The 18105-nt window shown below is 35.6% G+C and overlaps 1 protein-coding gene and 1 long non-coding RNA gene across 2 annotated transcripts; one reads left to right on the top strand and one right to left on the bottom strand.

Annotated features, from left to right (window-relative positions):
- Window positions 1-2998: 2998 nt before the first annotated feature.
- LOC116001538 lies at window positions 2999-3493 on the bottom strand. The gene is made up of 3 exons (XR_004094239.1): window positions 3440-3493; window positions 3247-3340; window positions 2999-3037 (listed from the first exon to the last, which is right to left on the bottom strand). It is a non-coding gene; the product is annotated as an uncharacterized LOC116001538 (long non-coding RNA).
- Window positions 3494-6913: 3420 nt separating this feature from the next.
- On the top strand, window positions 6914-16834 carry LOC116002104. The gene is made up of 13 exons (XM_031242130.1): window positions 6914-7264; window positions 7711-8303; window positions 10576-10889; window positions 10970-11062; window positions 11160-11250; window positions 12930-13023; window positions 13844-13941; window positions 14121-14190; window positions 14663-14757; window positions 14961-15077; window positions 15233-15309; window positions 15787-15831; window positions 15926-16834. The coding sequence occupies exons 2-13, from the start codon at window positions 7977-7979 to the stop codon at window positions 16446-16448; spliced, it is 1944 nt and encodes a 647-aa protein (XP_031097990.1). The 5' UTR covers window positions 6914-7264; window positions 7711-7976; the 3' UTR covers window positions 16449-16834.
- Window positions 16835-18105: the final 1271 nt, after the last annotated feature.

Raw genomic sequence — 18105 nt, 5'->3', positions numbered from 1 at the left:
CCCCCCCCCCCCCCCCCCCCCAAAAAAAAAAAAAAAAGCTGTTATAAAACATTGCTATTAGCAGTGTTTGGGCATCTCACATGCTAATTGAAAAAGTCAATTACCAAATACTTATTTCAATGTTTTGATAAAGTCAAACAATTAAAATCTAACTCAAAAAATGGTTTTCCAAACCATGTCTTTTCGGATAGCTTAGGCCTTCCTCAATAGTTGGGGTTTTGGCGTGAATTTTGAGGAGTTTTCGAAAGTGTGATTAGGAAAGAGAAAATAGGATTGGAGGAAAAAAAAAAATTAAAAAATAGAGCAAAGTAAAAAACAGAATAAAAAATTTTAAAAAAAAAGGTTAATACGCGCCCAGGTTGGCGCGTGCACTGCATGCGCCAACCTGGGCGCTAAATTTGCAGTGAGGCACAGATGCTCTTAATTATTGTGGGGTCCAGAAGACTGCAAATAACTCCTTTCTTCCGGGAGAAAGAAACTAACAAAGTCTTGCCTTCCCATTTGTTAAAAAACTATCCCTAAAACTTTTATTGTTCCAAAATTCCACTAAAAGTCACAAATGGGAATGGCCTTATACTCCGTATCATTTATGCACACTTCCAATCAAGTGTAGAAATGCAACTCAATCAAATCGCCAAAATTTGGGGTTTGAACTCCCCGATGTCGATTAAGGAATAAGAGTACACAATCACTCACGTCAATCAAGTTAATTAAAAATTTAAATTATTTAACTCATTATCAGTTTGAGCAAAAAGACTTACAATTAAAAGAATGTCTTCTTTTTTTTTTACTATTGACTCTATTACAATGTAGTATCTGTTCATACATATTTTCTCAATCTACTGAAGCACAAAGAGTCAATATCCCCATTAGGATTTAAACTTATGACATCCACCTGAGAGAGTTATAATTATGCCGCACAACATAAGATCTTTACCACCTATAGGCCTGGGCTTCTTAGCTCCTACAGGGGAGGGCAATGTGCGACGCTGGTTTCACAATTAAAAGAATGTAGTCACTTAATTGTGAGTTGCTGAATAAATGCATTGATTACATGGTAAACAAATGAGGTTTTTATTTTTATTTTTTATTTTTATTTTATAACTGAGATGATTCTGGTTTCATCATACTAATCCTAAGCCTATAGGACCCTGTCTCTAGAGTCACTGCGAAGGTAAATCGCTAGTCGCACAATCAGCCTACCGGTCAGATCTTAGTCTTCATGTGCGCACAAAGATCCAGTCCAGACCTTATAACAACCTTGAGTTTTTTTCTTGTCCATATCTCTTGCCTACAAAAGGCAAAATTTCCTCACCCCCAAGGTTTCAAACCCCAGTCTGACAAAATAATAGAGCGGTAAATCACGGTAACTTAGCAACCCACCACATCGGGCGTAACTCTCACACTGTGAATGTCAAGCTCGATCTTGTATATGTTCTTGTCTACAACCTACCACTTAGAAACCAAATGAATTGAGTTTGCGGACTTCTTTTTCATATCTCTAATCTATGTCATTGCAACATAATATGAATGTAAAGTTTGACTAAACTCTGAAATTAGTTAAAATTACTAGTTATATTAAACTAATGTGGGTCAATTCCTATATATCAAACTATCAAAGGGTTCATACTTAATTGGTATGGGAATACGGATCTTCATCATCCCTAATTTATAAGCTTTTAATGTCTGGTTTCTTATTCATATTAATTTATGAGAACTTGGAGTAAATCTAGCTAAAAAATATATTTATGAATCAATAAAAGATATATTAATTGTGTGATAAAGGAATTTTCAGATGAGTCTAAAAGTTTTATGATCAACAAATTTTTTTGCCTCCTTCACTAATTAATACATATATCGTTTGTCGAACTATTAATTAGTTGAATTTACAAAATCAACTTACAAGATTCCTCATGAAATTTTACCCTTACTAGATTCTCATTCTATGTTTGCTTTGTGGACAAAAATAAGTGGACAAAAATAAGTATCCATTGATCCACCCAAATCCTTACCTTTTTGTCATTACTAATCTTCCACCTTATTCTTAGTATTTCTCATTGAAGAGCATTGCTATCTAGATGAAAGGATGGAATAGTCAATAAAGATATTGAAGTGCAACATTGAATATATAGTAATCAATCTAAGAAAGTTACCGTCACAATTAATTCAAAGTCTAGGAGGAGCGCAAATTATACTTTGGACTACGGCATCAAAACGACGTCGTTTTGATTAATGAAAATAGACGGATGAAATGGTTTCTATTTCGTGTAACTGCAGTTCCCTTTCAACATAACTGCAATATCAATTCAACACAACTGCATTATCAGTTCAACACAACTACAGTATCAGTTCAACACAACTGCAGTTCCCTTTCAACACAACTGCAGTATCAGTTCAACACAATTACAGTATCAGTCATGACCATGCTTCATGGTATAACAACTGCTAGGAGGAGTACAACATTTATGGTAACTGTACACACCATCGGATAATACATTTAACTTTTTTTTTTTTTTTTGAGAAAAAGAACTTAATTCATTAACTCAGATGAAAGACAATCAACAAGAAAAAGGGGAGGAGCATCAAACCACTCCCCGCAACCTGACAAAGAAACGGCCTCCCGAGCAATAATGTGGGCAGCACGATTCGCAGATCGCTTAACAAAACAGAAGTCTACACCATCAATCGTAGATGCAACTTCTCTAACATCGTCAATAAGAAAACCAAAAGCAGAAATAAAAGGATTCGAAGATAAAGCATAATAAACGAGTTGACTATCAGTTTCAACATCTACGTTACCCATCCCGGTTCCTTGCAACCAACTCATCGCTTCACGAACACACATAGCCTCAGCCTCCTGGACACTGTAATTACCACTTATACGAATGGCCTTAGCAGCTAAAAACACACCAAGGTGATCTCGAAGAACCCAGCCTAAGCCCATTACATTATGATTAGCATCCAATGCAGCGTCCGTATTCATCTTCAATCGTCCTGGTAACGGAGCATTCCACTTCATTAAAAGTTCATTCATGCCCTGCGGAATCAATATGTGAGTATGCACTGCCTTCCAATTATTCATAAAGGTAAGGCATGAACGAATCACATCATCGCAATCAAAGGTAGCACCATTCCAGATAATGTTGTTACGGCTCCCCCACAGCCCCCAACATACCATTACAAACTTGCATCTCATATCTTCATTCAAAATAGTAAGCATATAAAAGAACCAATCACTCACTGTACCTTGACCAAAGTTCGTCGTAGTAATACCTAGCTTTGTCCACATAGTCGCAGCATGCACACAATCCATGAACAAATGCCTAGCAGACTCCTCGGTCTGCCCACACATATGGCACATTTGTGAGCAATATACTCGTTTTAACAATAAAGCATCTCGAGTTGGTAAATATGATGAGACAAGTTGCCAGCAAAATACCTTCACTTTAGGGGGTACCTTAAGATTCCATATCATATGCCATGGTCTGTTGTCCTGTGTTTCTCCCACCAACATTCTGTAACCAGACTTTACCGTGTAATCGCCTTTCGCTTCCTTGTACCAAACCCAAGCATCACTAGGTTGTCTCATGCATACTGGAATATTGATAATAATGTTGGCATCCCGCTCATTGAAAATGTCATGCACACACTCCTCATCCCATCCCGTTCCATGTGGATTCAATAAGGAAGAGACAGGAGCTTCATAAACAGTCCCATGCAGCGGTGTAGTTACAAATGGGTTTTCATCCGTAGGTAGCCAAGGATCAGTACCTATTTTTGTAGTCAAACCATTTCCAATGCATCTTCTACAGCCCCGTCGCATAAGCTCCTGAACCTCAATAAGTCCACTCCAAATAAAAGAAGGATTGCTCCCGGGGGTCGCGTCAAGAAATGAACCATTAGGATAATAACGACTTTTATAGACTCTAGCCACGAGAGAATTTGGTCTAGTAATTAGGCGCCACGCTTGTTTACCAAGTAAGGCTAGATTCATTTCCCGGAGCCTTCTGAATCTCAACCCTCCCTTTTCTTTTGGAAAGCACAGACCACTCCACGATCTCCAGCGAACTCCTTTTCCATCACCACATGAACCTGTCCACCAATATTTATTGAAGAGGGTTTCAATATCCTTACATAGACCAACAGGAAGCAGGAAGACCATCATTGCATAACATGGCATGGCTTGTAAAACATTCTTTAGATGCACCTCCCGACCAGCACGAGATAAAACTTGGAGTTCCAACTTCTTACTCGGGTTAGTATTCTCTCTCTCAAGAATCCCAAAATCATCTTTTTATTTCTACCCACAAGAGATGGTAGGCCGAGATACTTGCCCGAAGTATCCCCTTCACGGACCCCAAGCTCGTGAACAACTTCATCCCTAGTATGCTGTTGCACATTAGTACTAAAACATACCAAAGATTTATCAAAGTTTATTTGCTGACCAGATGCAACTGAATAGCTCTGAAGGACTCCTTTCATTTGTTGGCACTCCACGGTATTTGCACGCAAAAACAAGAAACAATCATCAGCAAATAGAAGATGAGATATCGGTGGGGCTCCACGTGCTACACTCACTCCATGCAACAATCCTCTAGTCATTTTATTTTCAATTAAAGCACTCAAACCTTCAGCCACTAACAGGAAAAGATACGGAGATAATGGATCCCCCTGTCTGAGACCGCGCCCGGGAATAATAGACCCTAGTTGACTTTGTTCATGGAGAATATGATACTTGACCGAGCTAACCGTCTCCAAAAGGATATCCACCCATTTCAAACTAAATCCCATTTTAATCATAACTGCCCGGAGAAAACGCCACTCGACTCTATCGTAAGCCTTGCTCATGTCAATTTTTAGAGCCGCCACCCCCTCCTTGCTTTGAGTCTTACGCTTTAGGAAATGATGGGTCTCATAAGCCAACATTATATTGTCAGTGATAAGACGTCCCGGGACAAAAGCACTTTGAGCACCGGAAATAATTCTATCAAGCATAGGCTTTAATCTGTTCGCACACACCTTGGCAGCTATTTTATATAACACATTGCATAAAGCGATAGGTCGCAGATCCTTCATAGATTCAGGGTTCGATTTCTTTGGTATAAGAACAACAAAAGTATCATTCGCCCTTTCTGGAAGCCGGCCCGATATAATAAATTGACGACAAAAAGCAGTCACCTCTCCCCCAACCACTTCCCGGGCCAAAACCATCCGGTCCCGGAGATTTATCAGGATGCATCTGAAACAAAGCATGGCGAACTTCCTCCGTAGTCACGCTCCTAACAAGCTGATCATTATCCACGGGACTAACTATATTTTTCACACATGCAATAACTTCATCCATAGAGCCATTTTCAGCCATGAACAACGAATTAAAGTAACTCGTAATAATGTCGCCAATTCCAGCTACATCATCTACCCATGCTCCATCCTCATTCCTCAACTTGGTAACTTTATTCCTCCTCCTCCTTGCTTTGACTGAATTATGAAAGTACTTTGTGTTCAAATCACCACCCCTCCACCAATGCTCCTTTGCTCTTTGTTCATTTAACTTTTTAAAACTAGTTTCGTCCGCAACAAAATTTGTTGTATCTTCTAATAGTTAATTTCAAAATTTTGCTTATTAAACCACTTTGGGAAATCAGCACTAATAAATTCCAACCTTCCATTATGAAACATTAATTAAACTTTCCAAAGCTATATCTTCTTATAATTGCATAAATTTAGTATCTCAAATACATTTCTGGAAACTACTTTGACCATAAGTGTTTCTAAAAAATATGCCATCTAAATTAATATCATTTACGTTACCAATTATTATTGGGAGTTTAAGTGATAGGAAGCTCTAGTCACACTAATATCACTTACAATATAACCTTTTCAATACACGTTTATTACATATAGTAGTATAAGTGATAGGAAGCTTTAGTCACACTAATATCACTTACCATATAATCTTTTCAATACACGTTTATTACATATGGTAGTATAAGTGATAGGAAGTTTTAGTCACACTAATATCACTTACAAAGTTACAATATAACCTTTTCGATACACGTTTATTACATAGGTAGTATAAGTGATAGGAAGGTTTAGTCACACTAATATCACTTACAAAGTTACAATATAACCTTTTCGATACACGTTTATTACATATGGTAGTATAAGTGATAGGAAGCTTTAGTCACACTAATATCACTTACAATATAACCTTTTCAATTCACGTTTATTACATATGGTAGTATAAGTGATAGGAAGTTTTAGTCACACTAATATCACTTACCATATAAACATATGATCGCTAATTTTATAAAATTAAATTCTTTATATGATATCTCTTTTTTTACAAAAGTTAGTGATTTTTTTGTTAACAATTTTTTTTAAATGACAAAAACTTGTGTGAGACGGTTTTACAAAGAGTCATTCAACCAGGGAGGTGTGGTTGATTGGAAGTGACTCATCCATCGTCAATCAAAAGTCAATGGTTCAATAATTGGTTTTGTGTATGGAACAACTTTAAATCTTCAGACTAACTGTCCCACTCGATAGTGGTCCTATAATTCAACGAGAAGATTAGTCATTGTGTTCGATAGTGAAAAAAAAAAAGAAAGAGATATAATTAATAAATTGAATTGATAAAAATAGAGAAGATAAGAGATATAATTAATAAATTGAATTGATAAAAATAGAGAAGATAAGAGATATAATTAATAAATTGAATTGATAAAAATAGAGAAGATTGCAGTGGAGTCTAGTTTTGGTAAATGGAGAAGTGTTTAGGACGTCAGAAATGAGAAATGGTGTGTTGTTTTGTTGGGTCAAAATAGTGTGTTGTTTTGTTGGGTCAAAATAAATGTGTTCACACCTTTTCACGTATAAACTTACGAAAGCTAGTTTATCGGTATCTTCTGTATAGTGTATAGCATGTCGTATGTGTTGTAGCTGGCTGGGCTTGGAAGGAAGCTCTCCTTTCTCGGTGCTTTGACCAGAAGAGATAGAGAGAGAAACGGCGGGGCGTCACTGCGTCAGCCGCCTAGTCGGTTCGGTTTGGTATTTCAGGCCACGTAGAGAGAGAGAGAGAGAGAGAGAGAGAGCTATTCCTCTCACCGGACACCGCTCTCCAACCCCCAACTCCCAACGCGAACCAGCATTTGGCCGCGATCAGCAAAACCTCAATCTGTACATTCATCATCTATATAATCCGCATAGCAATCTCCTCTTAGATCCAGCTCTTCGTCTTCTTTTTCTCCTTCTCTCTATCTTGGTAAACCATTCTCCAATGGAATGCTTAGTGTGTGTAAATTGTGTGTGTGCATAAGTCGCTCTGTTTTATCTGTTTGTGTATGTGGTGTGCTGGTTATTTGGATTTTGAACTGTTCAGCTCGAATTCGAGTAATGATAGTGGAAATTTTTAGCCCCAATCGGGTACTCGATTACACATTTTTGTCTTGATACTTGAGTATGATTGTGTTTCTGGGTTGACATATGGTAATAATTGGTTTTGCTCTTTGAGCTGTTTTTTATTTTATTTTTTGCTCCTTTTTTGGGCTCAATCTCTATGCTCTCTATATGTGGCACATTCTTCAGTTTGGGTGGCTATTCATTTGAGCTGATCTATGAGTTCTTTTGGTAATGGAATTTTATGCTGATTCTTGAATTTCAGTTGTTTGAAGTGAAATTCATCTTTCTTGGTTATGGTTTTTTTTGCAGTTTGACTTTAATTGACTTGGCTACATCTGCTTAGAGTAGGGAAAGTTTGGTCAAGAACGTAGTCAAGCTCTGGACACAGACTTGAGACTGGTTTACTTGAAATCCAGTTGTTGCGCTGAATTGGTCTTATCATTGACTTCCACAAAGAGGGTCTGTTTTGTACTTTGAAGCAGGCAGCTCATTTGGGATATGTACATATTTTGGTTCTTTTTGATTTTTTGATGGAAAGCTTGAGATTAAATTAGGTTAAGCTTAATTACAGCAAGATGGGTGGGCTTTGCTCAAGAAGGGCGACCGCCGAGGGTGCTTCTGCTGGTGGTCTTTCACATGTCAATGGCCACCTTAATTTTGGTGCTGGGATGGTTTATCAGTCACGAGGATTGCCCACACAAGTGAATGCCAATCCTACACAATCTCGTGCTGTGGAAAGCTTGGATAAGCATCCAAATGATTCACCTTTTTCTTTCCCAGAGATTGATGCTATTTCCCGTGGGGCCGAAATGGATGACATCAATGATGGGATTCCTCGTTTATCTAGAACCCTCTCGCAGAAATCTAGATCCACGAGATCCAAACAAGTGGCCATGGCAAAGGTATGCAGTCCCAAATATGTATGGGATTTTTTTTTTTAATAATTTTTTTTTTTTAATTTTTGCATTTTACTCTTATTGTTAATTAATTTATGTTTCTCAAGATAATAGAAAATGTTCAGAGTTCAAAAAATTTATATGAGGGATTAACAGTTATAGGTGTTGTGGTGTCAATAAACACTATTATATTGTTGCTTTTGAGTAAACTACGAAGGCACTATACCCAAAATAAATAAATGAATAAATATACGTGTTAGAGCTGTTTGTTTATTAGAAAAGTAGTAAAAATCAGTGGATATTTTGGCAGTCTAATGTGTTTGATGTGTATTAAATTGGTGCAAAATTGCTGAGTGTTGACTTACATAGTTACATGAAAACAAGGGTTTGTAAAAACGGCAAATAGTTTCCTTGTCAGCAATAATCCTCCTACACTAATCAAAACTCAATAAATTAAACTAATTGATATATTGCATTCAGACTGATTGAGAAGATTCTGATTATACAATACTTTTTCCTATACCGAATTTAAGACTAACCAGTTGTTTAAAAACTGAAGAGAGTGTGGTCTATTAGATGATCACTATAAGTATAATGGTTTCAATAAGGTTTTGTTATTATTAGATGTGATTAATAGCCATACATACTAATGCTAAGATTGCATAAAGTGTGCACATTGTTTACTGATATTGGCCAATTAACTATGCAATTGTTGGACACTATGGGTAATTATACAGTTCTGTTTCTGAAATGCATATAGGGTTAGAAGAATTCAAGTCCTTCACTCTGATACAAACACACACCCATATAGAAATCAATGTAGTGCATTATGGGCAGAAGACTGGATAATTTGTGGAAGACTGTTTTTAGTTCTGTACTTTTTGTGTCAATGGTAAATTGGTAATGCTATAATCAGTAGATCCATATGACTGAGAATTTATAGGTTCTGACAGGATTTAAACTGCTTTTAGAGTTTAAGGAATTGGAGAGCTAAGAAAAGATTTTCAATCACTATTTTATCTCATTTACCAAAGCTATGGAGGAAGAACATTAAACAGGACGAGAAGGAGCTAAATAATATATATACACATATTATCCTGGATTTTATTTTTAAATAAATTTTCTACTTTAATAGCAAGATGCAATTATAACTTATAAGAAATCTCAAATAGAGGAAGAAATATGTAAGCACAAATTTAACCACAAATGTCTTCCAATTTCTTGGGCACACGAAAGAGCTCTTTATTAGTGTAGCTGCTTTATGTTTTCTATATGGAGGTGAAAAATACCATTGTGTTTATATTATTGCAGTTGTACGCTGATGATGGGGCATGAAATCATTAAAAAAAAACTGTTTATGCTGTCAGCTAAATTAAACGTTTAATTTGATTAATTTTGTTTCCTAATTAGTAATTAATTTAGAAAGTCTATTTATGGTAGTTGTCATTTTGTATTTATTATATTATTATACTATTTTCTAAATTAGTGTTCTAATAAATTTTGGCATTTTATTCTCATATCCTAATTTGCTAAGTTTTTTAAATAAAAAATTCTGATAAGCACTAGGGTATCATTCAAATTCGTAAAGTGTACACATTGGCAAGTAATGTGACCTTTTGTAGGGAATCTTCTCTAGATGTAACAAATCAGATACTGTAAGATAACCTATATGTATGCAGAAAGTTACAGGAAATTAAAAAAAAAAAAAAAATTCATTTCCACATATCCTTTGCTAAATGGAAGCACAACCATTTCCAGCTCTTAGAATGCTAACGAATCTGCATGTAGAATGCACTTCTGAGACCTTGTGTCATCAACACATGTTCCATCTTCCAAATTTCCAATTCCTGCCCAATCTTTTAAAAGTTCTGATTATTTCATTCCTAATGGAGATTGCACTCTAAAAGGAAACCCATAACCAATTTCTTATAAAAGAGGTGTTGTAGAAATTAAAACTGAAGACCCAAACCACCTCCTTCCCTTAAGTGAACATTCCAAGTCTTGGTTAATCATATTACTCTTTAGTTGTAATCTGTCCTTGAAACATTGTTGCATCAGCATAATTTGAAGGATCTGCAATTAATATTCAATACTTAAGTAAGCCTTAATCCCAAACTAGAATTGTTATTAATGTTTTTAATGTTGCAAGTAATTTTCTGTACATAATCTAACATATGAAGTGTATTGATAATTTGATATAATTCTGTGAATGGCATGAAAGGCAGAATTCATTGGAATCAGTTATATGCTTGTTTATATTTTTGTCTGCTCATGACAGGTTTCAGAAGTGAGTTCACTTTTGGGGAGAGCTGGCGGGAAGGCTTATGATGTGTTGGACACACTAGGTAGCAGCATGACAAACTTAAACCTGAGTGGCGGTTTTGCATCCAGCATGGCTACTAAAGGAAATAAAATATCAATTTTGGCTTTTGAAGTTGCGAACACTATTGTCAAGGGTGCAAAACTTATGAACTCCCTTTCAAGTGAGAACATTAAAAACTTGAAGGAGGTTGTGCTACCCTCAGAAGGGGTGCAACGTTTAATATCGAAGGATATGGATGAACTCTTGAGAATTGCTGCAGCAGACAAGAGGTGCCAATAGCAGTAAACAAATAGTAGTAATTATATGCTGCCTAGGTTTTTAATTTATTTAACTTTTGCTAATCTTGCAGAGATGAATTGAAAATATTTTCTGGAGAGGTGATTCGCTTTGGAAATCGTTGCAAAGATCCTCAGTGGCACAACTTGGACCGTTATTTTGAGAAGTACTTATGACACTCTTGGCTCTAAGTTTAACTATACAGCTTCTTGTTCACTGCAAAGTATGTTTTATATCGTTTGTTGTGCCTTCTATGACTGCAGGTTGGAATCAGAACTCACACCCAACGAACAACTGAAAGTAGAAGCAGAAGGGGTGATGCAGCAGTTAATGACAATGGTTCAATATACTGCCGTGAGTATTATGTCCTTGATTTCAAGTTCCTTCTACTTTTTGTCCTTTTAAAAGAGCTTGAAGGATAAAACTTGAGCTGTAGAAAAGTGGAATGTAGGATGGTGATTGGCTGAAAAAATAAATGACTATTGAAAAGGGATGCATAGATTGGTTGATTTGAAAATGGCATGAATATGGGAGATGTATATTTAGAGTGGTGGGTGCTGAGGGATGCAATTATTATTTCCATTTGAGCAAAGAGTGCTCAAAGCAACTGATAGACTGTAAGGCAGATTTGATGCTAGCAGCAATTTCTGCATTATCTCTAGCAAACTAATGTTTCAAAATCAGAGAAACATGTATTTTGCTTTCTGGGTGGGGTTTTGGGGGTGCGTTGTAAGCTCACTAAGCTGTAATGTATATTGACATTTTTTTTAATTATCCAAATGTCATACACCAATTGAAGCATATCTGCTTGAAAGTTGGAAGTTTATTCTATGTTTAAGATTCTATGGTATTCCTTCTGGTACATAGCAGTAAACTGGCCAATAGGTCCAGCCAGTGTGCAGTTGGAATTGAGGAATAGTTTCAATTGCAATGATAAATCAATATGAAATGCTATAAATTGCAGAGTATATACCAAAGGAGTACATATGAAATTGACCATTCATGACTAGGTAGATCACCTGAGCTTTTATCAATTATGTAGAAGCATAAAAAGTATTAAGTAATGTTAGGTCACTTTTAGAAGCTTAAAGAGTAAAGAGAACTCTCATAGTCCAGCTGTCCAGGGCTCAATTCCCACTATATAGTGATTAAAGGTTGCAGTGCAATGTAGCATAACCACTAGTTATTGTTATTATCATCAGCATGTCACTCAAGATTGCATATTAGATCTAAATTTCAGTACAAGCTGGGTGGCTGTGTATTTCTGTATTTGATGTTACTATGTTAGTTCCAGATTCTTTCTTGTTAACCTTTTGACATTTTGCCTTCTATTTTGTTTTCTTATGGGTAGTTAGGAAGGTGTGGGGCTCAGGTATATGAAAACTGAAACTCTTTCCAGTCATCTTGTTAATTCCAATTAAGAGATACTACAGTATTTGAGTAGTTTTATAATCCAAAGGGTCATATATTGTCAATTCTGCTCCAGTTCACAAAAAGACCCTTACAATATAGAAACAAATAAGCCCATGCAACTCTTATTGATCTTTTTATGGTACAAGGATGTCCAGCAGAAGAGTTGAACAGGAGGAAAAAACACTATACAAGTATGAACATATCGAAAAGAATAATTCAATAATCCAAATAAAGAGCACTTGGTGTCTTTCCTTGAGTTCAAAAGAAAACTAGAAAAGAGCATGCAGAAAGAAATATTTGAATATTTCCACATATTATTCATGACCTTAAAAGTGGTGCATATTCTTTCATTCCAAACTAGCCAAAATAAGAACAGGAGCTGGATTCATTCTTTAGATTCTTTTCTGTTTAAGATTTCAGCCAGCGCTTCAATTTCTTTTGTTTCAATAAATTTTGTGGAAAAGGATTGCTGTAGTCATTGTTTTATGGAAAAGCAATCTTGTCTCAAAATAGTTGTTTATGCTGACTGCTTGCTCATAGATGGTGTTCTTCCAACTAATGAACTTAGCTATTGATTTCAGTATCTTAGATCTAATGAAGATATTCATTGTTATTTTTAGGAACTATATCATGAATTGCATGCCTTGGACAGATTTGAGCAGGATTATCGGCGTAAAGCTCAAGAAGATGATAATTCAAGTGCTGCCCAGAGAGGTAATTTATGCAGCTTTTTACTTTACATTAATTGCAATTTTGTCTTGTATTGACTTCCTTGTTGGAAGGGGAAACTGAATTTTCTTTACTATTAATAATAACATTATTATTATTGTTTCATACTACTACTACTACTACTATTATTGTAGGACCAGCTTTATCAAATTTGGATTATAACAATTTCTTCAACCTTGAGTAGTTTTAAACCTTCTGATTAAGTGGCTCTATAGAATTGCATTGAGCTTCCATGTTTTATGGGTTGAATGATTGTTTGGGAATTTTTGTTGTTGGGAGCAAATTCCTTTTTATCTTTTTCTTTATCTGTAACATTAAGTCAATAAATGGCACCTGTCCGTAGGGGAAATGGGGAATATTGCTTCTTACTATTTCATGTACTCTGCTTAATCTTGTGGAATGTGAACTGGAGTAATTTTGTACACCTTTTTATGTGCAGAAGTGATAATTGCGCAACTTATTTTTTATTTAAATCATTTGTCTGAAATGCTTCGGGCTGGTTGCAGGAGGGAAGAGAGTATTAATTGAATATTTGCTAGGTTCCTCTGAAAAAGGCATTTGAATGCTTAATACAGATCAGAATACTCTTTGAATGGTGCCTTTATTTAATTTTTCTCTATGGTCTTGTATGGCTTTTGGTATTCTTATCCATTCTCTTGCTTATTATTGCTTTATTGTCTTCATTTTGATGATCTGCTGCTTTTCATTTATGTTCTATTGCTATATTTTACTCTATATTTTTCACTATGATTCTTTTCTTATATGTTGCTGACTGCTTTCTGTTCTATTCATTTTCTATGGTTAGGAGATGGCCTTGCAATCTTAAGGGCTGAGTTGAAAAGTCAGAAGAAACATGTAAAAAGTTTGAAAAAGAAGTCTCTTTGGTCAAAAATATTGGAAGAGGTAGCAAGTCAGTGCTGATTTATGTTCTTTTCTTTAATTATAACTGGTAATTGCACTTTTGCATGCTAAGAACATGGCTTTTTAAAACCATTAATTTGTTTAGTATGTAATCATTCAAAAATGTCCTGGTTAACCTATTTGCATCTGATGAAAGCTAATTCCTATTCTCTTAATTTAAGGTGATGGAGAAATTGGTGGATATTGTTCATTTCCTGCATTTGGAGATTCATGCTACCTCTGGAAGTGCTGGTAATGCATTCAGAAACAATAACTTATGGCTCTCTTCTGAAGCTGGCATGCTATTATCTATTCTTTTCACATCAATCACATGAGAGGTGGCAAGGAGCACTTGCTGTTTTACTATCAAATTTTCAAGAGCGCTTGTAAAACATATGGGAGGAGCCTTGAGCACTGTCAAGTCAAAACTAGCTTGATGAGAAAACTGTGCCAGGGTGTTAGCTGCTCTATTCTTTCAAAATCCCTTTTTTTGGGTTATTATAGACCTTGAGCAATACCCAATAAAAACAAAAAATAAAGTTTGCATGAATTCTAGGTATAGCCTGTAGCTTTATTAATAACTTTATTTGATGCACTCCCTGCCGGGTACTTGGATCATGCTTGTCATGTATCATCTCCTATGAAAGTGTTCTATGTGATGGATTGCTGTTTATCTATGAATTTACAGTATTCTATCTCTTATGTTTTTGCTGATACCTTGTAGATGGGGGTAAACCAATAAAAAACCACCACCTAAGGTTGGGATCTGCAGGTCTTGCATTGCATTATGCAAATGTTATCACTCAGATTGATACACTTGTAAGTATTTAGTTTGTTTTAAGAGTGAATATTTTTCTGAAGATTGAATCTATTACTATTTGACACACTTAGTTTCCTTTTGTATCTTCTCTGACCACTAGCTCTTGTTTACAATTTTATTATGATTATTATTATTTTTTGGTTGGGCTAAATAATTGAAATAACAAACTTCAAATCAAGTGTTTTAATTTTAATGTCATCAGGTTACTCGATCGGGTTCAGTGCCACCTAATACAAGAGATGCTCTTTACCAAGGTCTGCCACCAAACATAAAGTCTGCTTTGCGATTCAAGTTACAGTCATTCCAACTTAAAGAGGAGGTATTTATTTCATCTTTCATACAATCCTGACGAAGTCTATCTTTTGAGTAACAATACTTTTCCTGTTTCACGTGAATTTTTTGGAAAGCACACATGTTAGTAAAATTATTACTAATTGTGATCACTCTTGGCTCTCATGGATGGTCTTGATGCAGTTGACAGTCTCTCAAATAAAATCTGAAATGGAGAAAACATTGGAATGGCTTGTACCTATGGCAACCAATACAACCAAGTAGAACTTCTCTCTTACACTATTTCTCATTTCTTATAGTGGCAATTTGTTAATTTCATTGGGGTTGTGATTGCATCCATAATATTCATACTTAATCCTTCGCCTTAGAGCACGGCAGTAACTGTATGTGTGTGCGTGCACATGTATAGATATTATTATATTTTTCTATACTTAATGAGTTTGTACTAGTTCAATTTGGACTTGATAGGTTGGGTCATATTTCTTTGGTTAACTATTTGATATTGACCAACAGTTCCATTTTGCATTTTGCCATGCTTATTATGATACCATGGTTAAAAATTTTAAAGATTTGTTTGGTGATATTTAGAGCCTCTATTTCTCTGCATGAAAGGTTGCATGAGATATTTAATCATGGAGAACTTTTTTGCCTTGCAAAACCTTTTGTTTTGTATAGTTTCATCTCTCTTTCTGTGCAAATACTTGTGCTTTCAGTTGATGAAAAAGTTTACGTTCCAGGGCACATCACGGCTTTGGATGGGTTGGAGAATGGGCAAATACAGGGTAACCTCATTATATATGTTTTACTTATTATTTAAACCAATTGGATTTACTTGGGATTTATTTTTGCTACAACATATGCTTTGTTATATATTAGGCCTGAGATGAATCGGAAATCTGCTGGGCAGACTGATCTACTTCGAATTGAGACACTTTATCATGCAGATAAGGAGAAGACTGAAACCTATATTCTTGAACTTGTGGTGTGGTTACATCATCTTGTTAGTCAGTCAAGATCTTCCCCTAATGGCAGCGTTAGATCTCCCGTAAAATCTCCAATCCGGTCCCCTAATCAGAAGACGATTCAGTTGTCAACCCAGAAGCCAAACTCTCCATCTCCCACATTGACAGTCGAAGACCAAGAGATGCTTCGCGACGTAAGCAAGAGGAAGCTAACGCCAGGAATCAGTAAAAGTCAGGAATTTGATACAGCAAGAACCAGATTGAGCAAGCACCACCGCCTGACCAAGAGCAGCAGCCATTCACCTAGTACAAGCGAGATCAAGAAAGACCCTTTCCCCATCAGGCGACCGTCTTCTGTTCCTGTTATAAACTTTGACAAAGACCGAACCAAAGCGTTGGACATCATTGACAGAGTGGACACAATTCACAGCATTTAATTGAACGACAGACGGGGCAGCTTCACTAGCTTCAACAGGCAGGCTTTCGTAAATCGTAAGAAACATCATTTGTTCTGTCATCTGTGCCATCAGATGCCAGATCTACATGAAGTGGAAATTCTGCCTTGAAGATTCGTGATCCTTGTCACCGGGTTTTTGGTGACTGTGATGAGTTAAAACAATGTTTCTGCTGTTATATTCCTATTCCGTTATTTTTTTTCTTCTTTCTTTGTTGGGAGAAAAGGGCGTTGTTAGGTCTTGTTGGGTGAAGAAATATTACTTTATTTACATGTATAGAATTTTCCCTTTTTTGTAAGCTAGAAGTTAATTTAACTATTACTGTTTTTTTGGTCCTCTGTTCATTAATCAATAATTATATTATACAAGTTTTAGTGTTTTTTTTTTAATTTTATTTTTTGAATACAACTAAGTGAACTAACTCTACATACTTTCTCTACCTGTTGAAGCACAAAAAATTAGTATCGCCTCAATCTCATGACCTCCCATATAGGCAAATCACTATATGCCATTTGAGTACAAGGCTAATGGCACAAGTTTTAGTGTTTTAATATGTGTATTTGTATTTATGTGATAATAATATGTGTATTTGTATTTATGTGATAACACACCATTGGAGATAGTGGCATTAATGGGCGACTCATTTATTTCCCTATATTTTTTCTATTTTACATTTACGGGACCTTCTTAAAATATATTTGTTCAAATTAAAATATAAGGATCAATGGGTAATAATTGAAGGCTCTCATTTTGTTGAAGTTCATGTTTGCTTTAATTATTTACATATTAATTCTATTTGTACTACATTTATATATATTTTACAATGAAATAAACAGAAAATCTAAAAATTGAAATGAATATGGAGGCTAAGAGGAATGAACTAGATGCACTCAAAATTGGGGCTACTCTCAGCCAGCTCGCTTCGTATTCAATTTGTACATAATACTAAAGATTTGAATTTGAATAGTAGTGACAAATTATGCTGGACCACGATTCACATTGTAATGTGTATTATAGGTAAATGTTTATTTTTATGTACTGAAGGTTCATTTTTGGTAACATGTCTAAAAATGAACATTCAATATACTAAAAACAAACTTTCAGTATACTAATAATGAACCTTATGTCAATGAATTAAACCTTATGTCAATGAACTATGGTCCTTGGTATAATGATTGATATATCTATAAATGAGTATAATTTGACACCATATATTAAATTTGATAGAGCCATACGACTTGGGTCCAACCGTCCAAAGACAGTTGGGCCAATGGGTGGGGTTTCAGGAACTAATTGATATTGGAGTCTAAAAGGTTGTATGGCTCAAGTTAATAAGCTGATACAAACCTTAGACTTGTAAGATTAGCTACTAGGGTGGAAATAAGTTAATCCACCTTATATGTTATTCAAGTGAAAACAATAAACAATACATATTAGTGAAGGGGTTGGGTATAGACGTATAGTGACGCGTGATGACTTGGAGTGATGATAAGTGGGTGGACAATATTGATCGAGACATGACAACAACTCATTTTGAGGAAAGGATCTATAAAAGGGTATCTTAATTTGGGGAAAGAATACTTATAAAAGGGTGTCTTAATTTTGGGGAAAGGATACTATTCAATTACCCCCTTCTAAC

Source organism: Ipomoea triloba, chromosome 13, assembly GCF_003576645.1.
Source record: "Ipomoea triloba cultivar NCNSP0323 chromosome 13, ASM357664v1".
NCBI classification, from domain to species: Eukaryota; Viridiplantae; Streptophyta; class Magnoliopsida; order Solanales; family Convolvulaceae; genus Ipomoea; species Ipomoea triloba.
The sequence above is the reverse complement of the archived record's forward strand: the minus strand, read 5'-3'. Positions and strand labels throughout refer to the sequence as shown.